The following is a 23,624-nucleotide window of genomic DNA, read 5'->3' on the forward strand; positions in this document are numbered from 1 at the left end:
AATGGGCAACGAATAAGAAGATAATCTATCCCATTCTCTACTGTTTTATATTTCAAAAATAGAACTTCATATTGCCCATTTTGAATATGCCACACTCAGCTCTTGATTAAGACAAGCTGTTTGGACAGACAGAAATGAAGATGCAGAAGAAGCAGAGAAAACAGTCTGGAGGGTATTTCACTCTGAATTTTAAATTCACAAAATGTTTTGTTTGGGAGATGCTACCAGAGAGAAAAGTTTCTGTATACAGTGCAGTGACTATTTTCAATAGGATATTTTTATTTTATTTTTTTTTAAGTCAGGAAAGTTATGTCAAGACTGGAGTCAGTGTTGTAATCAATACGCAGAACCAGGATTTACTTCAACTTTAATCAATTAGAAGTTACCACTCTACTAGTTTAAGCATCTAGACTTTCCTCAAACCCAATGGAGAAAGATAGGAAGAATTAAATGCCCCAAATGTCTCTTCATAGCCTAAGGATTTGATGCTTATATATCGAGGTTTTAGATGGACAAAGCCAGGTCAGAAGCACCTCATGCTCAAAGAGAAGCTAATTGAATCTGTTAACATCAGGTTGAATTTACAGTATGCATAAGTTCCATAGACTTGTTCCAGTAACAACATTAAACCCTTTATTACCTGGACAAGGCAAATAAAGGGACAATGTCTGAGGACTGTGATCTCAAAAACCTTTAGCAAAATGGCAAGCTTTGCTTCTTTTTACACTTGCCTTTTGTACTAGATTCAAAAGATGTTCTTCAGATACCAGAAAGCCGGGATACCAGGTAATCTCTGGATATGTACATAGGTGTATGTAAATAATAGGAAAGGTGAGAATAAAGGATAGAGAAGGGAAATAAATATATTTTGTGGCACATCTCTGTCTCAGCTTTATTTGGGAGAATAAGAATGGCTGTATATCACCTTAAAAGAAAGTCTTCAAATTAAAGTACATGCTATCTATCAGACACTTAGCCATGTATTTCAGTCAAAGTATTTCTATAGATTGATACAATAAATTCATCTTCATATGATATAACATCTGTGTTTATTCTACTGAGACTGCTGGAATGTTAAAAATAATCCATCTAAATTTGCATCATACAAACATTTTGGTAAAAGAACAGTTGACTTCTCAGAGAAAACCTGAAGACCTATAATTTTTATATGAAATCTATTTACTACACGTTTCGTATTACTACAATAGAGCTTTATTTTTAAAAACAAACAAACAACGGTTTTGGTTTGTATTTTTACCTACTCTATCAGCTTCCAATGTAAAAACATTTTGGTGCAGAAAAAATACAGTATACAGAAGCACAGAGGTCTGTCTTACCTTCTGGCTCCCTGATCTTACGTCCTGCTGCAGATTTTCGTAGCACACTCCGTCCTGAGTTGAACAAGCTAGTTAACTCATCAAGGGGACTGGTCAACGACCTTGAGTTTGTAGGGCTGTATGAAAATGAAGATGAGGAATTTGAGTTCAGTTTCCTGTGATCTGCTCTTGCCACCTTTGGGGAATATGGCAGTTTGGAGAATGGAGAAGAAGAGCATCCAAGCTGAGCAGGATTTGGTCTCTGAGGTACTTTTGACAGATCTGAGTTTGTACCTGTTTTCCCTGCATTAATCAGAAAACTAACACAAGTCTCTGGAGGAAAGGCAAAATGTGTGGAAGCCCGGTAGGAAATAGGAGGTGGTACAGGAGGAGGGGGTGGTGGGAGAGGAGGAGGTGGTGTGGAAGGAGGAGTCACTTTGCTGGAAACATTGAACACAACCAAGCCTGGAGATGCTGGTCTTTCATTCTCCCCTTTCTGGCTTTTGGAGTACTGTGGTGATAATGGACTTGAGCCTTCTGATTGCACAGGGTATTTTAGGTTGGTTTCCAAGACAGGAAGCTTTTTGACTTCTAGTGGTGTAAGAGGTGATTCATCAGAAGCAGGTGAACACGTGACAGGGGTTGGAGGAAATACAAGAAGTGGTGGTCTGTGCGGGAGCAAGTTAGGGAAAGGGGCTGGAATGTCACAAGAGTCTTTACAGATCAAAGCTGCTTGACTGTTTCCATCCAATGTTCCATCCTCAATGTTAAAGTTTTTTTTGCTTTCAAAAAACAGAGGAGGGGACCCAGTTACTACTGGAATTATTGCATTACCATTACTTCCTTCTTCTGGTAGAAAATATTTCATTTCTTCATATACAGACTCTCCTTGTTCTGGGCTTTCTGCTTCAGCAGAACTGCTTTTCATTGCATTCCCTACCATTTCAATATAGACAGGCTCATTTTCCTCCTCTTCTTGTGACATATAGAGACTCAACATGCCATGTTGTGGCCCATCAGCACAAGTTGCTCTCTGTACTGTCACAGTGTCATAGCCACCTGGTTTAGCTACTGTGATTGCCTGTTTTACATCCCCAGGCTTTTGGCCAGGTATTTCTTCATAAGAGCCACTAAGTTTCGTATTAGGACTTCGTTTTGGTTTTCTGGGAGGTATTTTTTTCATGGTACTATAGTCATCACTGTGTGGCCTTGGACGGGTCAGCACTAGAGAAGTGAAAAAGGTCTGAGTTATTAACAGATCAAAGACAGATTTTCTTTCACAGGTCTAGTACTTTAAGCCTTCAAATGTTGCCCATACAGTTTTGCAATGAGCAGCAGTCACAAACACAGGGATTCAGTCAAAAGTATAAATATTTCAAGGAATGAAAAGCAGAACTTTCAGCTTCCATACCACAAGCCTCTGCTACTTGGGCATATAATCTGCTTTGGTAATGTCTACTGCCACTGAAAGATGAAAACACCTGAGGAGATTTCTTTTGAATCCAAATGTTCACTACAAGGTCTGTAATGCATAGAAATATGTGCCTGTTACTCTTTTTGCCCCAAGGGAGAGGGGCATGCTTTTAACAAGGAGGTTCAGCATGGTGCTGCTTTGACACCCTGTCATTGCCAGTAACTGAAGTATCCCCCTTTTATGCAACATCTATAAAACTCTAATTATAGGCATATATTATGCCTGTCTCTTCTTCTTTTGTGCTGCGGGTGTGGAAATAATTCATAAAGTTAGGGAATCCCACAGCCTAAGGGCAATTCCGCAACTGAATATACAGTTAACTAAGCTAAACGTCTTTTTACAGCCTCCAGGCACTTGCGGAGTGAAGACACAAGACACCTAGGTGATTGGTCTTTTAAGATCAAAATTAGATGCTGTACATCAGAGCTGGTTTTGGACAAAGACTCAGGAAACTGCCATAATTCTTGGAAAATTAGTATACAGCAGGGAAACTGGCCCTATTGTTTCATACATACGAGAAGAATTCCAAAGTTGTTTGTGAGTGTATACAAGCATTAGTCTTAAGACCAGATATATACATATATATCAATTGTAATTCTTTCAAAAACCTCTGCTAGAGCTTTTTGGTTAAAACAATAATCTCTTGCAGATCTGGGCACAGGAAGCCAAAACAACTACAGAGCTCCTTAAGTCATACTAGTTTAAAAAGATATTGGATACAGTTCATCTCTTCTTACACAGAACTTGAACGAGCAAGGAAGAGGTTAAGAAAAATGGACTTGCATCTAATGAACTGGACATGAGAACAGTAATTATTTTGCAAGAGGGAGTTGTAAAGGTTTGCATCCATTGTATGCAGGATTAGAGAATAGTTATACACAGCTTTCAACCCAACCTGAAGGATCTTCCCTGAGAAGTCTAGCGGATCCTTTACACAAAGACACAAGTCACGCTTATCAAGGAAAAGCAGAATGCATTCCTCCCCTTCATCTTGCACTCATTCATTTCAAGGGTGAAGGAAAATGGAACAACTGAACTCAAAACCTTTCTATATGCACTATAATGCATCAAGACACTTTGAGACTTCCATAGCACTCTCCTTCCAAACACAAATTCTCTGTAAGCAAGTTGTGACACAAATGTAAACCACTGGTACATAAGTTATTCATGTGAATGCAGGGAAGAAATAGGAGAGAGTTTAATGTTTACCTTGGTGAAATTCAAGAATCGAGCATCCTGTTTTAGTGATGCAAGGTATTCTAACACACAGTTTAAAAGCTGAAACAAAATGGTCAGTGGGGTAGAACAGTTGACAAAGATCATTTGTCTCTAGAGGGAGTTCTGCAAATAGGTTTTGGTTGTTGACAAACTAGGCAATTAGAACACACGAGTATTATTTGCTGATTTGGAAACGAATCACAAATCGACTAATTTTATTTACTACCACTGAAATATTTCAGTGAAGCAGGACTTCTCAAAGGCGCTTGCCTGTGTTCAAAAGGATCAAAGTGAAGAGAATAAATCAATAACCTAGAGCAACATTTGCGACTGTTTCTCCCTTTATGCCTAACCTTCATTAGCGGCTTCCTTAGAAGCCGCCGACAAGCAAGCACTAACAGCCTCGTAGGAAGCGCTCAGTCGTGTGTTGGGGTCCCTCTTTGGTTTGGGAGGAGGCTGTTTCCTTGGTGACGGCAGGCTAGTGCTGTCGTCCATGCTGAACACAGAGTGCAGGGAGGGGGATCTGATGGATGACCCAGCCGCAGAATGTACCAAGCCGTCCACTGCCATGGGGACAGGGACAGAGCTGGAATGAAAGTGCTTCGGCGTTCGACAGCCGGCAAAGCTGTCCTCAGAGACCTTCCCACCCTTGTCTTCAGCTCTGCAAACACAGAAGAAGAGGCCCAGATGCATTATTCAAGCGCTAACAATGAACCTGTTCATGCAAACATAACAACAGCTTTTTGGTAAACAATCTCACAACTCCCCTGCTGGGGCGAGGGGATGTGTGTAGTAATCTTCTGACAAACAAATCCAGATCAAGCTGCTCGCTTTCTTCCATTTCCTGTTCCATGCTAAATCAGGACACTGGCCCTTTTTCACACAAATGCAGCCTTCCGTTAAGCAGTTTGGTATTCTTGATCAGACATTCAGAGAATGAATTGTTCACACTTTGATTGCTACACACGATCGAAAGCTGGGTTTTCAATCTGAATGATAATTTCTGGGAAATCCATTTTAATAGAAAGTTACTGAGGCAGTAAATGCTGAGCCTTTGTCATTATTTTCTAAAAAGACAACCATAAATTCTATTTAGATAAATTCTATTTAGATAATGCAAATCTTAAAATATTAAATGACCTTTTCAACAAGCTACATTGGCTGCTTGAACAATTCCACCTAGATATCTATATATCTTCCTGTTTAAGCTTAATTATTAGTTATCATTTTAATAATATTAATTATGACGTTATGTTTAGCTATTTCAATCACAATTTTGGAGTTTTACTTATTCATTTTTTTCCTTTCTTTTTTTCTACTTCAACATGTATTGAGAAATTATGTTTATCGGCAGCTTCCAACACATTGATTTTGAACAAAAATTCTGCTAATATTTTATTCCTCCAAAAATCAAAACTATGAAAACCTTTTAATTTAGAGTGGTAATGTATTAGACAGAAGATATCTATGCCAACATTATACAAACGCATCCCCATGTTTTTGTGTTTGTTTTTTTTTTTTTAATGTATTTCTGCATGATAAATCATCACCAGAGCTGGAATTCATGCACAGGATATAGCCAGCTGCCCATGTAGTAAATGAAATAGCTAAAGATGAAAGCACGGTGCTCAGTGGATAATTTGTTTTCACTGTAATGTTTAATTACAGTCTTTCCTACAAAAGCATTTCCTCCAATATGTAATCACTGGGATATTTGAAGCTAATTAAGCAGATGCACTGCCATTTTCGCTTTAATAAAAGTCACTGACAAAAGCAATGAAAGCAAAGGGAGTTGTTCTGAACGAAAATTAAGGTTCTATGGAAAAATAAACATTTATATGTCCAGCAAGTTATAGACACATTCCTGCTATAGACGCATACCTATTAATGGCAAATGCTACCTCTACCCATTCAGTTGTCTGAGAGAAAAGAGACCGGGGACTCAGTTCCTAGAAAAAGACTCACCAGCATTTGTTGGAATTGTAAAACAGGTACTCCTGAAAACTCTGATGGGAGTTAAACAAGAAAACATTTGTCTATTTTTAAATAAGAGGAAAGAATCCTCCTCACAATCAATCCACCTAGTTCAAAGCATAATCAGGATTTCTTAGGCTGGGCTTTATTGTATTTTAATGCCTTCCCAGCTGTTTTGCATTATCTTGTCAATTTCCTAATGGTTGGATTTTAAGTTAGAAGAATTTTTCTTTTGTTTGTTTAGTCTGATGAAAGTTCAACTATAATATATTTATCGTACAATTAAAAAATATTTCTGTAAAAAATACATGCCTCAGATACTTGAATAAGTTCCTATAAAGCTCATTCTCTCCTGAATAGGATATTAGGGTTGTTCTTAAGTTTCTAGGCTTAACTACCTGACACAAAGAAAAAAATAGGCCCTAATATTGGTCTGGGCTGAGTATATGCTTGAGAAACCTCTTGTAATTTCTCAGTCATTTCTATGACGTTCTAAGCACGGAAGGAAATCGGTAAAACTGAAGAAACACTTCGATTCACAGTAGATGTCTTGTCATCTTACCTTTTGTGGCCTTCTTCTGGTCTGTTTCGAGCCTCTAACTTCTCCCTATGGTAAGCAGTGTTCATTTCATTGCGAAGTCGGTCGTTTTCCCGAGCAATGTCAGAAGCATTTTGAATGACCAAGGCATCGTATGTTTTCAATCCCATATCCTCAGCATTCTGCAAGAAGCTTTTGATTGAGGTGACCTCTTGCTGCTTGATACTCATCTTCTGTAGCAAGCGCTGGCGAGCTAGAAATCCTCTCACAACTAACCATAACAGAAGGAGAAAATACGGATCAATGAAAGACAACAAAATTAGTGAATAACTTAATATTACTGTGTGTTCTGCTGTAAACATGAGGAAATAAGTTCAGTCAATGTCTTACACAAAGAACAAAGCAAATGTGACAGCACAGAAATAACATACTAAAATGGAAATCTTTATGTTTTCTACTGGAAGTGCCCAAAACAATGTAGCGATAGTAAATTCATTCATAAATTTGAGCTATCACAACTCAAAATGTCTACTTTCATTGAACCTTATTTTTTATTACATTACAACTGGAAACTTGGATGTATGCCACAGACTGTGAAAGCACACATTTACACTGCAAAGGTCAAAAGATCTTTTCTTTCAAAATAAAACCCTGAATAAATGATTCTTGCATTGAATGCAGTAGGAATTAAATGATTGCTTGCTTTTGGTCAACTTAAAAAAAATGCTTTAAATATTTCAGTGCACCTAAAAGAAAACCAAAACGGATACAATTTTTTTGAATGCAAGTTAAAGACCTTCTATTGCTCATTTCCTTTCAGCAAAAACAATTAGATTAATTCAATGCAAATTTCTCAAATGTATCTGTCACATCATGTCTGCATTTTTTCAGTTTAAAATTTTCATCTGCATTGCATCAGATTTATGTATCTATTAGGCCTATTTTTCACACTCTTTGTCAGTCTTACATTGGGAGATTTTGGTACATCTCCTGTAATAGCTTTCTGTACTACTTTCCAAAGTATGTACATTGATTACAACAAATTCCACTCAACCTAAGCAACACCTAGTCCCCCAAATTTACAGAAGTGCCCAGATGAGCAGAAACACAGGGCACAGTGATGTCCATGACCATGATGAACTGGGCACTAAACTAATCACTCCACCTGGGTGGTATTAATATTCTCTGAGCATGCATGTTGGCTTAGAAGGAAGAGATACCCTAACTAAATGTGCATTTTTAATTTAATTTTATTTAATTTTATTTTTTTTAAAGTTCCACAATGTCCTGATTCTTTCCTGACCTGGAATAACTACTGTGTATCTCACAGGGAAGAACCTTCTTTTAAAATTATTTCCTTGCTGCCTGAAATATTGCTGATTTTCACAACAACAACTTTATACGCATCAAAAATAGGTTGAACTTCATCATTGATTACTATAGTTACTCTCATTCTGCTCATCGAAAGTTTTTCATAATTGAAGCCAGCAGGTAATAGCCTGTATAAGATACTGGTTTGAGTTTGGGGGAAAATACTGAAAATGTTAATGTTTAGACTGGAAGGTAATAAAGTGCTAAAATGCATTAGGCCTTTTTAACAACATAATTAAATTTCAGTCTTAGGAGTACTGCAGAACAACATCAAAGGACAAAGAGTCAAGCTGAATTAATCTAAAGGAAAAATGTAAACACAGAAAGATACAATTAGTTTTTTTATGAATGTGAAATGTTATAAAATAAAATAAACAGCTAAAACAGAGGGCAACGTGGAGTATTATCTACCTCCTTCTATGTTCTTGTATAGATACTTAAAATAAGGTTTTTCTAGAGATGCTCAGTGCCCAACTGATGAAATAGAAAGGTTCATGTTAAGATACTAATACTGCTACTACCCAAAATTCACTGGGTTTGGAAACATTCAAGTTCAGGTACTTCGAGATGATTTATAATGGACAGCTTTGAAGGTTTACATTTTTATAATCACAGCCAGCCATGCCATTTCCAATCCCTTTTGCTACGTTCTATAAAATCTGACTTCTTTAAACTCTGAAACGTTAATGCACTTACCCAATTTATTTGAAAAGGAAATTAATGGTACAGTTATTTGTTGACAATTTAATGAGAGTATTCACATTGGATATACACGTTACTGAGTGTGAATTCACAATGTTGCTGTTGCAAAGGTAATGAATATATGCACAGAACATTATCAGAGTTCACTGTTCAGGAGTAAGAAAAATTCAAAAGAGCTTAATAATAAAAAATTGTTCCATCACTTCCAGTATTTTCTTTAGACTTATCTGCAACAGAGCAGATAGGGTATTTGACAAACGGTTAAGCATCAAATCCTGGAAAAAAGCCTGTGTTTTAAAGCAACATTTTTACAAGTGTGTGTTTATGTGTGTATTTTTACCTTGACAAAAAAAAAAATTGGGGGGATGGGGTGGTAACACCACTAAGGTTGGTTAGGAAAAGGAAATAGGGAGGCTAATCCTTTGGTAGGTTTGTTAGCAGACATGGACGATGCAGAGTAGCCTGCCAGGATGGTCCAGTAAAATGACATCCAGTACAGCTCACTGTGGCATTTAGAGACTGTACAGCTATTCTCAACTATGCACTTTCATCAAAGCTGAAATGTTCTGAAAAATATTCAACAAAGTTTTGTCAGGAAGAGTTGGCAGACAGACACCTCTCTTTTCTTTTGCACACATTTTCATGAACTGAGTATCTCAGGTTTTCATTAGGAGATGGACATTTCACCACATTTCCTTCTTTATGAGAACATTTGAAAGATTTTGTCTTCAGTTCAACACAGAACAAGAAACTAATTTTATAACCTCAAAAACTGCTGCGAAATGAAATTGTCATCTCCTAGACCTCTACTGTGCAGTGTCATCTACTACTGTATGGTTACTAAGATTTTCTTCTGAACTTGCTCCTCATTTATGTATATCTAAAATAATTCTCACTTATGCAAATTAAAATAATTGAGGTTAGCACCCATAAGGCAGAAGAATATCTACTTTTTTACAGTTCATCTAAGGACAAAAATCAGAATAATTGAAATTCAAGTAGACCAGGGATCTGGGTTATGTGAGAAGTGTATTAGCCATTGTGTTTACAATGTATTAAAGTTAATTTCTAATCTACATGAACTCTAATGGAAGAACTTCAACATAATGGACTTTCCAACAGGTACAAACAATTTTCTCAGGGATTCAATAAGGTCAAAACCTTCCACATGTAGTTCTCATAGCTGTGAAAAAAATATGAGAGTCTCTAAACTCACAGATCTGTTTTTAAATAAAAAGTGTTTTTACACATGCCTTCACTTTAGTTTGTCCCCTTTCTTTGCCCGTGTAAGTTAACTTTCACGAAAATAGAAAAAGACTTATCTGGTTTGGTTTGTTTTGTTTCTTTTCCCCCTAGATTTAAGGGAATGCCGAAGGGATTGCTAGTAAGAATGAGATAAAAACAATGCATACCCTATCCTATTCCCAACCTGCCAGAGCTCTTTGGCATGCTAATTCTGCAAGTTTACCATTGTACCTGTTTGCAAAGGGCAGCTTATTTCATGAGCTAACATAGTCAAATGGATGTCTAGCTGCTTCTTATTCTTGATTTTCTCAGGTTTCCCAGACCATAAAAACATGCATATGAGTGATAGCTTTGATAAAAGCTTTGAATGCATAGTTTTGGTGAAAATGACTTTTCAAGTTAGCCTAATTATGGAGGGCTAGAAACAAAACCAAAATAAATATTTCTGTAAGAATCCAAGAAAACCTATTATCTTCATTCTTCAGGCAGGGTTTGGCAGATGTTTGTTCTCTTACCTCTACCAAACATGGACATATTTGAGGATGTTTTACATTTTGGTGTATTAAAGCACTCTGCAAATGGGACTCTGAAAGGTAAATATTTCCTTTCTTTGATAAGTCAGCACGAGAAGGGAAAGAGGATAAATCATTGCTTTTCTAAATGTGTTAATACAACAGGGTGACTTCTATAAGGTATCAGGCACAAGTTATACATCCAGCTGAACCATGATCTGTTTTAACTGTCACTCTCCACATTCATTCCTGAACTGCTAAGATTTCGATTCCACTTGCTTCAAGTTTTCTCTTGATTTCCTGATTTTCACTTCACGCTCACAACGAAGAACAGACAGTTAAAACAAAAGTGGTTTTTAGATTCTTAAGTCTGCAATATTATGTATCTGACTAAAAAAAAAAACCCACAAGTCTTTGTCTTTTTAATTTCCTTTAAAAAAGTGATAATGGGAATTGTTGCAGACATCAGCCAATTAGATAAATAATGCATTGTGTGAAGGAAGCTTCTTCAAACAAAGCAATATTCACATTTTCAGCAGTTATTTGAGATTTTGATAGGAAATGGAAAAGAAGTAACAGGAAATCAGGAGGCAATGGATAATACCTCCTTTTAAAAACGTGCCAAAACATGTCAGTGAGACCTTAGTAAAAATGCATGCATCAAAGGGGGAAAAATGCCTACACATAAAAAACCAAGCACTGCCAAATATGAAAGCTGTAAGAAAACGGGAAAATAAAGACAACTAAAAATATTAAATTATTATCTTTGCATTCACTGTTGATATATTGGAACACATTGCAATTTTGTATCGTTATGCTATTTGATTTGCAACAAGAAGTTAAAGGTGATCTTAATGCCTTGAAAAAATCACTGCACATACTTTAAAAAGGAAATATTCAAGATCCTCTAAGTTTTAATTACAGTCAACAGCTTGCCATATAATTATGTTTGACAGACAGAAAGTGCAAGCATCCCCAATGCTAGTATCATCTGAAAAATCTGTGTAAGTTGTTAGCTGGAAATATGTCTGTAGGGAAATGTATAAAATAAAGCAACTACTCAAGGAGGAGAAAATTTTTTTGTTATGCAATATTCTGTTCAGTGTACAAAGTGACAGCTCAGGAACACTTGTTTTGTAATTGTTACCTTTTTGGCAGGTTATAATTTTCTTCTGAAGCTGAAGGCACAAGTCGTTGAGATGGTCAGCTTGCCAGTACTTAAGAAACACTTTTCGGACTCCTATCTAGAATATAAACAGCAGGGAAACCTTTACCATCAACAGAAAAAGGTCAAAACGATGACAAGTGAATAACAATAGTACGTATACAATCCAGCTAAGGGTTGAGATCTACAATTTAAGAATGGTACAATGCAAATACTTGTACCGAAAGGCAGTATCACTGGGTTGAATAGAAGATGTATTTGGAAAGGACAAGCAAGCTGTCAGATGCACAGTCCCCCTTCAGTTCCAAAAACATCCAGAACAAATACTACAATCTTCAAGTCAAATGCAGGTTGGAAAAAAAAAAAGCAGCATTCTGAATGTAATTACGCTAATGTGTTAGACAATGTAATAGAAAAGAAGAGATGCAGGCAAGGAGAAAGGTGGCAAGCCATAAACCCACGTGCAGCAGAAAATGGTGACAGCTGCCATCTGTGCAACAGGAAGGATTTAGCTCAAGTCTGAGGGTGGGAGAAGCTCACTGCTGTTAGTGAGAATGATTCCCATTGTCCAGGAAAATTATGAATCCTAGTTCCCAGCCTTGCCTGCTGAAGTTCTTATGCAGGTCTTTTAGAATCAAGCTTAAGAAGTCAGAGACAGAGGGACGAGGGACTCATTTGTGAAAAAATAATCTCCTAGGTATTGATTGAGTATATGAGCTTATTCTGGTGCTGCTAGTTGCTTAGTTTAACTCATCTACCTCTTGAGGGTCTTAATAACCATCATCAGATGATCTTCCCCCTTTATGGAAAAATGTAGCTAGTTAGACCAAAAGAATACACCTTCCTTTTGTTACTTCCTGAACATGCTGAAACAATCCTTAAAAATTCTTTTCCTTATCACCTTCAAAAGCATTCCTTTTTAATAGCCTAAAAAAAACCCACCACACATAAGCAAGCTACTCTACAAAGAGTAAGTAACTAAAAATTGGTTAAATAATGGGTTTTCTTGTACCATTTTCTTCTCAGGAATTCTGTAGGAGAAACTTTCCTTTGCTCCTTAGAAATAAAAGGACTAGTACCAGAGAACTGTGCTATCCTGTGAAGATTCTAGCTTCTGTGTAGCTTTTAATTTTGTATGGCTAATAGACATACTGATCAATTAATTCAAGTCTGGCTGAAATTGCAGAAATTCATTCCAGCTCTTGTTTGTCTGCAGCTCATAAGCTCATTCTCTTCTCATTGCACCATCCTGCTGCACTGTTGTTATTTTTCAGTATAGACCTGGGAGACAGATACCAGCAGGGAGATTGTCATACCTTTTCAACAAACTGTTTTTAACCCAAACAGTACTGTCAGATGTACATCACTAGTAATGATGAACTGCAGAAAGCCAGTACTTAGATACCATGTCTGAACTCCACTAACAAAATTCAGAAATGTCTGCGGCACATTTTTGTCCCTTGGCTTCCCTTCTCCCTACTCTACACTATTTTGCATCAAATGTTTTAAAAAGTCTTGAATTCTGAAATTTGAGCTGACAGACGATGGTGCAACTGTTAGTCTTTTAGTTAAAATTAGATGCACTCAAATGGCAAAATTAGAATGCTTTCTAACTTTTTCTTTTTTTTTCCCTGGTGTATGTCTTTTCCCAATAAAATAGGCCTTTTTGTGTTATTGCAAAGTGTGTGAAGGCAAGGTGACAAAAAACACATTTTACTTGTCTTGCCATTGTAGAAACTCATAAATAGGGAATAGTTTTTCTTTGCATGGTGGAAAATGCCTGGAACAGGTATTTTAGAAAACAATGCAGCTACAGAAATACTAGTATAACTTAGCTAGTCCAGAGCAGCTCCTCTATTCAGACCATCTATTCTGGAATAATCTTTCTGCTTATAAATTAGAGCTATTATTCCAGAACTATATTGCTTTTTCCTAGATCCTGTTTCTACAATGGTAGCTACCCTGGTAAAATGTTGTCTTTATATTTCCTTAATAAATTATCTTGAGTGATGCCTTCCAATTTTTAACTTCATCTGAGGCAATCTCACTGAGATTTCATGGTGCTCTCACACTCTGTTTCCAGGGAAATACTCTCATCCTCATTTTTGTGACCAGTGACTTCCAGCAAACATTATCACTTTTCTTGCCATGCTTTCAAAATTCTCTCTTTGCCTGGTCGTCTTAGTACTCTGACTTATTCTTCATCCTTCATCAGTTCTGGAATCTATTTTTTTTCCTAGGGGTTGCTCAATTTTCTTAGGAATCTTTCATTTTGTCCCCACTTCTTTTCCTCATTATTTCATCAACAAGTTCTGAGAAAAAAAGGTCTACCACTTTCTTCTTTAGTATGAATTTGCTTCTCTTTTAGATATCTAATCCTGTATCATGAACAAGCAATCTTTTCATGTTTTCCCAGCAAATCCTATCAGTTTTCTCTTATCTTCCCATCAAGTATTCTATTTTCACACCTTCAGCTTTCTTCCAGGATACTAGAACTCAACCTTGACTCCTCCCACCACACCTACTCTGTCACTAAGCCTTGAAAATTCTGTAACAATTGCTCATCAAACAACACATATTGAACTTTCCCTATTACTAGCTTTGGCTACTAAGCCCTCTGTTTTCTTGTTTATTTTACCTTAAATTCAGAATTATTCTAAAAGAACAACCAAATTATTATTCATATGGTTAACTGTAATTAAATTATCATGTAGTTATTAGAATAATCATTTGTATCTGAGTAGCTCCCAGACAACCGAATCCTGGATACAAATACTTAATAAAATCATATTCTTCTACTCTGATTACATTTTCTCTTTATACTCCACTTTTCCTTTCCATAAGCCCTCTACATCACATTGGAGCCCTTTATTCCCCTTGTCTCAGGCCTATGCCAAATCATCCACTTTTCCCTCATTTCTGCCTCTTTCCCTCCATTCCTCAAAATGCTTGTTTCTCCCCCTACTTCCTCACTGGAAGTCTCTAAAACATTCATCTCTACTAGGGCAACATTATGGTACTTTGACAGAAGAAAAGGGGATGAAAAGTTACATTCTAGAACCTTAAAAAATGCCCAATTACCCGCATTGCCCCTGGTAAAATTAAAAACCCCATTCCCAGTTAGTCTCACAATTAACACACTGGTCACATCAAGGCTATATTTCGAATACGTAACCTAAGTGAATGTTAAGTCACAATTTATTTTGCAGTGTTCACTTGCAAAAACACAGTCAAGACAATTGCTTAAGCTTATGGTCAATTTAGCTACAAGTGTCTGGCATTGTAGAGTCACAGATCTAGCGAGGGGACATGCAAAGCATTAGCACACTCTTCTCTGATCCTACACCCTAAGAACAATATAAACTGAGTTCTTGTGGCATCACTTATGCTATGAACTTCATTAGTAGAAGCCTGCTACAATTTTTAAGTGAATGGAGAAATACAAAATGTCAATAAAAATCATTTTTACATTCAGATAAAAGCTATTTATAGATTTTTACATCATATGCCGGGTCTATAGAGAGCAGAGCTCTAGACAGCAGCAGGTATAGAAGAAACTGCTGTGACACATTTGACTGCGTTAGTATGGCTCGAGATCTGTGTTGCTCAGTCTTTGAACTAAATGTGATCCCCTCTAAAGTTGACCGAGAACAAGCTGGTCTCACTGCCCTCTGTACAGTTCTGGCATTCAGTGGAAGCAATAACGTTGAAAAATGTTGGGAATTTCACATGCCAGATATCAAAACAGGTTTTGAGGCTGCCACTTGTCTTCATTCTCGTCTTTTCTCTAATCACAAAATGTTTCCTGCTTGCCTAGGGGGAAAAAAGGTGAAAATGTTCTTCCACTAAAGCACTCACTTTTCAATACTTTCTGGACTACAAAGTGCTCTCATTTGAGTCTGAAATTTTAATGTCATTCAGACTCCTGTAAAAGTAAACCATCTGTGAATTACAGTCATAGTTATTTTAATTAGAAAAGCATTAGGGTTTTAAATGTTATTTTTCAAAATGACACATTTTTTAAAGATTAAGTAGAATTGTCATTGATGACTACCAAAGCTTCAATTACTGCTACAGTCCTCCTCTTTTTTTTCCTGGGAGGAAGGAGAAAGTATGTGAGGGAGCTGTTCTTTCTCTCTTTTTTCCTTTTTTTTTTTTCTTTTTCTTTTCAGAAAAGGTGTAGGATGTAGAAGTACAGACATTCAAAACTATGGAATGGATGCTGAGATGGTGTGTAGGTGGCACGGAGGCAGTATTAGCTCATACTTAATAGGTGTCAAGGGAATCTGTAAAGCTGTTCTTTAGTTTAAAGAAGGCAATTTGTGGGAGTGCTGTGTGTTTCTGGCAGTACTTTCAAAATAGCTACCTACAAAAGACAGAGAACTATAATCTAATGATATTTTACACAATGACACACATTTTCACAGTGCATTAATGAAATGTAGAAAAAAGCCTTAAAACTATTGTAAAATGTGTCTTTTTGCAGTGTATATGTCTGCAAAAATATAATGACAAACACATTTACAGGGTACTGATCTTTTACAAGGACTGAAATGTTATTTTGAAGCCTTACTCTCTTTACTTTCTTCATACATTTTAAGAGTCCACTTTGGTCTCTGGCAAACTAGTGACCTTTCACCATGTTACATACTGAATAAACCCACAGTTTAGCATAGCTTATGTGTGGCCTTAATATAAAGTATGTGAGTAGTCCAGTATTCACGCAAGCGACATTCAGAATTTATGTAAGGGCTTGTCAGGAGTTGGACTTCAGGGAGAAAAACTGTCATTCCGTTCTCTGGGAAAGGGCAGAAAAATCGTCGTTCCTTTTCCAAAAGCTGTACAGACCTCACAGCTCTTTGGACATGTGAGGTGACAAAAAAGGTCTTACAGGAAAGGAAGTGACCAGGAAATACAAGATGTATGTGAGAAACACCCAGTGGAGGAAACCCTACCCCAGTTTTCTCTCATGGGATCTCTGTATTTACCGGACCTATCACTCAAGTCTTTCAAAATTCCAGAAATAGATGTAGCAGCAAAAGCAACAATATGAAAGAGTTTCTCTGTGTGAACTGAGAAATATAGGTAACAGGCAACAGGGACAGCAGTAGCAGAAAAAATAAGGTGGGAGACTGGAAAACTAAACCAGACAAATGAGGGATGAACACTGGGACCAAATACGAAGTATCTAAAGAAGAAAAAAAGAGAATAAAATGAGAAAAGTGTCAAGACAGATACAAGGATCAGGAGGGGGGGAAGAAAGAGAGGGATGGAATCCAGATTTGAGAGATCTAGATGCAAAAGATTTATCAGAAAGAAAAGAATGAGTTTGCAAGACTAGTAGTCATAAGCAAGCCCTGCAAGGTGGACAGAGGGAGGATTATATTCTTGAGGAAAAAAAAATGATAGAAATATGAACCAAAAAGAAAGCTCTATGTTGAGAGACAGAGAGCTTGTGAGTGTTCTGAGGTCAAAGTGAACCATGCTTCCTCTTCTCTGGCCAAGGGGATAGCATGAATTCATATTGTGTGGCGCAAAACAGCTGTTGAGGAAGCTTGCTGGTGGTGGCTGACCTAGGCCAGACTTTTGGTAGTACTTGTGAGGTCCAAACTCACTGTGTGGTGATTTCTGCTCATAGCAAATTATTTCCAAGAATATAATGGGATGATATAATGTAACAAAGATATAATGGGACAATGTAATATTACTGACATAATTCAAAATATGAGGGAAATCTAGACACTAGTGTTTTATTAATTTACCTCCTGGGATTTTTTTTTTAAATAATATCTTCATAATTTACTTAATTTTAAATCTGCCTTAATGAAAATTGACTCTTATTCTAAGAAATTAAAGACAAAAAGGAACATTGACTTCCAGCACAGTTTAAATTACTAAATGACAAATGAATAAACTGCCATACAATTTATGGGTACTCAAAGTTTTCACACTCCAGGGGAAAAAAAGAGTTAAGAAACCCTTCTATATTACATTGCTTACAAAGTGCTCTAGTACTTTATCGTATCATGTACAAAGCGATTTATAAATTTATAAATGGCATAACCATTTCATTTTAAGCCAAAATAAACATTTCTGTTTAACAAATAACTTCAAAGTCTCTCTGAACTAAGCATAGAATTTACATATGTATGAGTTCATATAGCTCATTTCTCTGATTTAATCATATGCCACTTATGTTCTATATTTTTCTATTTAATCACAAATACACTTTTCCCAAAAAGGACTCTGGTATGCTACCACTGTATATTAATACATTGAAATTTAGAAAATACTTCAATACACCTGTATCTAATCCAATAAATGAAACACCTCCATGTCAATAATGAAATATGGTTCTGGTGACTGTCAAGAACTGTGGATCAGACTCTTCATCTTCCATCTGCAGTTCTAGAAGTGTCAGAAGAATTTAAAATCTCTAGATGGAGTTCTGGTATTTCCCTTTAACGAGGGCTTGTTCTGTGTTTTAACATTCTTTTTGAGTGGAAGAAGTTTAATAATACAGTTCCCCACTGGCAAGGATCATTTCTCCAGAAGCACTGCAGGCTCCTAAAAGAACTCCAGCAGTGTCAGCAGCTATAAAACCACGAACTGGCACTAACACAATATCTGTCTCATGCAACTACCTGATGCTGATTTGGAGCTTCATAAAAACATTCTGACTGACTTTCCTGTACTGCTTATTTCATACCTGATGAGTCTTTTGATCATCCCATTCAAACTTAAGACTTGTCTTACTTTTTCCAAAATGAGTGATCTCTTGTGTTCAGAATTCAAGGCTACTGATAAGAAGGTATAATTGTGGATTAGAAGAAGCGGGCTAAAAATTAGAAAGATAAATGAAGACAAAGATTTTATTAGACATATTTAAGGATTCCTATCTTCCAACCAGATGAGCATTTCTATCAGTCAAATGCTGAAAGATTCACTTTCAGTGAAGTCTGGCCTTTGCAGCACTTCTTTTTAACAGCTGCACTGTAGAGCAAGACCAAATTAAACTGATGTTTTATCTTCTGATATAATACAACTTGTTTGAACTTTGGCAAGCTCTGTCTAAAGTAACTGAGAAGGGTTAATATCAGACCACTGACCTTAGCTAAACAAAATCTAAAGCTCCAAGTTTAAATGAGAAAGCGCAGTAAGCTATGAGTTAATTCTCCTTTATTGAATTTATATTTGCAATCTTAACAGTGTGTGGAATGATAATCCAAACAAATGAAAGTTTCCTTATGTCAGGAAAAAAAGCCAAGGACTGTTTGTGTCCCATACTTCTCTCAAAGCATGAAAGTGTTTGCAAGCTAGTCATGCTATTGAGATTGTAGTCTTTGCTTAACTAATACATCACTGCGTGACAATAAATGAAAACAGCACTGAAAATATGGGTTTCCTACTGTAAAGGCCTTTGGCCTTCAGATGTTCTGGAAAGCAGGACATTCTTCTGCTTTACATGAGCAGTCAGTATTTCCACTCAACCTGAGACTTAAGTGCTCCTTCTAACATTAATAGCAAAACTCTCACTGGCTTCTCCAGGGGTTAAACAAGTCTATTACTTTCACTCTGTCTGGAGTAAGAATGGTTTGTTTTGATTTAGAAATCTGATTTTCCCTTATATCGGGTGTGCTTAAAACTCACAGCAAGTAGCTAAGCTTGTCATGATCAAGTATATATTTAAGCTGAAAGAACACCTTATCTAGGCTGTGCACAGAATCAGGATGCAAAAACTGCCTTTCATTAATAGCTCTGCACTTTTATAATTTCAGCAGTTAAGCTATACTGAAACTGCATGGTATGGCAGCTTCAATGAAACAGCTATTTTATTGTCCTAGTTTAGTTATCTCCAGTTCAGCTTAACCAAGTAACAGCAACATTTCATAAACCTATCAACACTTCCCTAATATATGCTTTCTTCTAATACAGAAGCTGCTGAATCAAGCACCAGCCATTGACTAGCTGATAGTGCTTGCTCTTTTGCTCTACTAAGCAGTAGAAAATAAACCAAAATTTGATTCTGGTATTGGATCTTCTTCGCTTGTGCTCCATTTCCGAACAGACTGCAGAAGAAATAACTTGTTCTGTGACCAGGCTCTGGGTTTTGCTGTTTTTTTGGTTAATAAAACACTTTCCAATCACAATTTATGTGAGAAAGAAAAGATAAACTGGCAAGCAGGAAATAAACCATTTTCTTTACTCATTTTTGGTCCTTCACTTCTGAACACAGATTTACTTTCCCCTCCCCCAGGTTAACATCACCTTTCACAAAACAAGATGGTAAGGTACATTATCAGAAGGAAATTAAATAAAGTGTCATCCAGAATCACTCAACTATAAAGTCCAGATTTTTCTTCCTCCCCCTCTGCTGGGGAGTTTATTGGCAACCTCATCCTCTGATGATGCCATATAAGCAGGAGGTTGATTTCAGATGCGTGTTGCTTTCTCCTAAACTTCATCATCTTTGATGTGGATGTTTTAGTTATCTATTTTTTTTGGTCAATATCTCTACCTGAATCTGCAACAGCTCTTCAGGGAAGTGCAGGTAACAGTGTCAGGGAAGGCATTTTTGACTTATTCATGAACCCCTGCATCAAATAGATTTTTCAGTTCCAGCAGTGATTCATTTGAAGTAGTTACTGCTGGCAACAGTGGCTGAATAAACTGGTTATATGTGTAACCCCCTACTTCTTGGATGATTTTAACGATGCACTACAGATGACACCCTTCTTCTGGCTTTGCTAGCTGACATCATCCTGGGTTCCTCTTTTCCTTCTTTTTCTTCCCCCTCTTCCCTTGTAATTTTTTTTTTTTTCAGAGTCCTCTGATGTAAAAGCATAGAGGAGAGCACCCATGACAACTGCAGATTGTATAAGCTTCCTCATTTAGATTGTTATTTAAAGTTCAACTTTCATGATTAGTCAAATGAATCAAAAAGATAATTGAGAGAGAGACATTATGTGACACAGACATTAGTCACTACTGCTGATAGTTGGGTATATGGTCTTGTATCACCTATACAAAACGTATTGGTATCAAACCTGTATTCACTGGTCATTTGTCTGTAAGAAATGGTCTGGACTTAGTGTCAATTTTCTCCTAGATGCTTCCTTCCATGATTAACATCTTTCTATCCCTTTGTCACAGCTCTCTGAGGCTTGAAAAAAAGTGTAAGGAGAAGGTCACTCATTTTTTCAGATCTTGCTCCTTTCAGCTTAGTCTGTTCCCATGTGCTTCTTAGTCACTGAGTGACAATGGTATGACTCTCACCCCCAAAACCTCCTATTTCATTTAACTCATCAGCATCTCTTAAGAGTTTTGTTCCTTTCTGGTTTGAAAGACAGTGTATTATGGACTACTGTAGTTTTGCACACCTGACTTCTTCTGGTGTTAATGAGATACTGGAGTCAGAACTTCTAAAATCTGTTTGAGAACACAAGCTTCAGTTCCCTGCACGATGGAGAGATTCTGTTTTGCAATTTCCTTTTTACATTTTTGTCTTTCAACGTTTCAGGCTTATTTTGAAGTGCCAATCACTACAGAATCACTAGTCTTGAGCTCTAGGCTTTTGCTGACAGCCAATTGCTTGTTTTTGTGCCGTAATGCTGTTACTGGTTCCTGGAAAATAAACTCCATAGGCATCCTACTGTGTGTTTCGTGAGTGGAGCACAATATGCAGTTACTGTTACACAGCTTTTGCCCATGTCAAGCTTGTAGCTCCTCACGAGTTCTGAAGGTTAGTGATGCTCTCAGCTCCAGGTACTTGTAAGCGAAGCTACAGCCTCTAGATATTACTGACTTCTTTTATAAGGAACCTTGTAGCAAGGATGCAAGATATACCCCAGAGCTGACTTGAGAAATCTGAATAGGGAAAACAAGTCTATTTTAATATTATTATCTTTTCAGAGCCCATCCTTTTGCTCTTTGCTATTGAAAGAGTGAGGCTATATATGCCCACTACCTATTTTAGTGACTAAAAGGGGACTTAAACAGTATTTTGACCAAACTAAAATCTTCTTATGTGTCCAAGTGCAGGTGATCATGCATTTGTGCTCCCAACCTAGTGGAGGGCTTACTGTTTTTCCTGTTACAACTAAGGAGTCTGGGCCACTGAGAAGCACCCATAGCACAAAGTCCAACATAGTCCTTGCCCTTCACAAACAGTTGCAGAAACATTTTCTAGGCATCTTAGTGCTTAGAGGTCACACATGAATTAGGTGACTTATGTTAACCCTTTCCTTTAAGCTAATATTCCCAAAGCCTATAGGAGTCTTCAGTCCCTAAACTTCATACCTGTCCCTGAAGCTGGTCTGGATGCTCTCTTGTGGAACAGATTTCAATTCTCCTGGGCTGGGAAAAGACCTGAATCTGAAGCTCACACGACCTGGGACAATGAACTACACATTAAGTAACAGAAAGCTTCTTTTCTGTAGAAGAGCTTATATAGCACGCAAGGAAACACCATTTTCTTTAGAAATTGCAGATGTTAAAGAAATCAGTCCTGCTCAATTACAAAGCTACCCCAAGGAGAAGACTGAGTACTCTGGCTAAATGGAGAGATCCACCTTGCAATCCTCATGCTGATGAGGATTAACTAAGATATAAACAGGGTAAGGAGACGGGATAGAATGTTGAGAGCTTCCTGTTCACGTTTGGCTTTTTAATTTTTTTTTACTTTACTTGATGTACAGCAACCCTAGATACTTTGGTCTGTCTCTGAATCAGCATGGTGGTGCCTACAAAGGCTTTGACTAGATGGTAAATCCTAACTAGTTGTTTTTGTTCCCTCCCGTGGTCACAGTACAGCATTCAGTATAGGATTTTACATAAAGAAAATGTGCAGCGTTTTTTTTTGTAATTCAGAAACCACTCAAACACTAAAATATGTATACCAGATACCTTTAAAAATTTACACAATGTATATGCTTAGTTGGAATATTTTCCTTCCACCAAGAATACCCTGATTTTTTTTAACACAATGATCACAGTTACTCATAGGCTAGAAAACCCAGAAAATCTGTGCGATTCTACCTCAAAGCATATATTAAATACTGAAAGAATATAGTGCTGCAAAGGATCTGGTGGCTTGCCACAGTGGGAATGACTCAGCTAGCTTGTTTAAAGAATGATATTTTAATTGCTTTGTAGATCACAAACCTGCCAGCCTTGTAATTTACACTGTTGAAGAACAAGACGACATCTTTCCTTGGCAGACAACTTCTTCTTCTCTCCTGCTGCTGTATCAGCCAAATCTTTATACCTAGAAAAATCAGCAGAAGTAGAGTTACTCTAATGTTGGCTTGGTTGACATCTTTGCAGACATTGTCAGTTTTTCTTTGACTCTCGAATCTTTGATATCCAAACTGCAAGCTTAGGATTCTCCTAAGGGTGAAGAAAACAAGGTGTACAATCACTTTAAATCTTTTATGTTATTAGACATGACCTTGGTTAATAACAGTGTGGGACAAGTGATGTCTAAAACCCAGATTTGCTTCCTGTCAGTTCTTTGGATGCCTCACTGAAAATCAGTGCAGAAAGAATGCAAAGCCTCACCAACCAATTTAATTGATACTGAATCAGGTCACTGAATGGTGGAAAACATTTTTTCAGTATCTGTCATATGACACATGCCTATTAAGGAGTAATTCTTCAGAAAGTGACATTGATAAAAATGTTTTCCATCAGTCTGAAGTAATTTTTTCTTCATTTTGAACAAAAAGCCTTATAGGAAAGAGAGTTTAAGGAATTTGATCAGTTTACACTATTGGAAGATCAACAGGAGACTTGATTACAGCATCGAGTACCTTCAAAGGCAGAAAATGCTAGATATTAAAGGACTCTTTGATGTAATAGATGAAAGAACTCATGCAGGAAACTTAAGTCATACGAAGTCAAATAAAGTATAAAATTCAAATTTTAACTGTGGACATACTACAACATATTACTAAATTGATGAATTTTATACATCTTCATGCTTCATATTATTACTATACTTTCTTAAAGGTATTCCTCAGTCTACATCTGACTGGATGTAATGAGCTGGAATGCTTTTTCATCATAAAATGTCAATTTTTGAAAAGGAAAGATTTTGCAACTGTGTCAC

At 36.9% G+C, this 23,624-nt stretch overlaps 1 protein-coding gene across 1 annotated transcript in view; it reads right to left on the reverse strand.

Annotated features, from left to right (window-relative positions):
• The window catches only part of MYO16 (myosin XVI), a 379,702-nt gene that overhangs the window by 39,427 nt on the left and 316,651 nt on the right, over positions 1-23,624 (reverse strand). The window contains exons 28-32 of the mRNA XM_082054681.1: positions 22,679-22,781; positions 11,498-11,594; positions 6,545-6,791; positions 4,362-4,669; positions 1,338-2,540 (exon numbers count right to left, since the gene is read on the reverse strand). Coding sequence (XP_081910807.1) covers positions 1,338-2,540; positions 4,362-4,669; positions 6,545-6,791; positions 11,498-11,594; positions 22,679-22,781 — 1,958 coding nt within the window. The remainder of the gene's footprint in view (positions 1-1,337; positions 2,541-4,361; positions 4,670-6,544; positions 6,792-11,497; positions 11,595-22,678; positions 22,782-23,624) is intronic.

Source organism: Streptopelia decaocto (genome assembly GCF_964273445.1).
Source record: "Streptopelia decaocto genome assembly, chromosome: 1".
Taxonomy (NCBI): Eukaryota; Metazoa; Chordata; class Aves; order Columbiformes; family Columbidae; genus Streptopelia; species Streptopelia decaocto.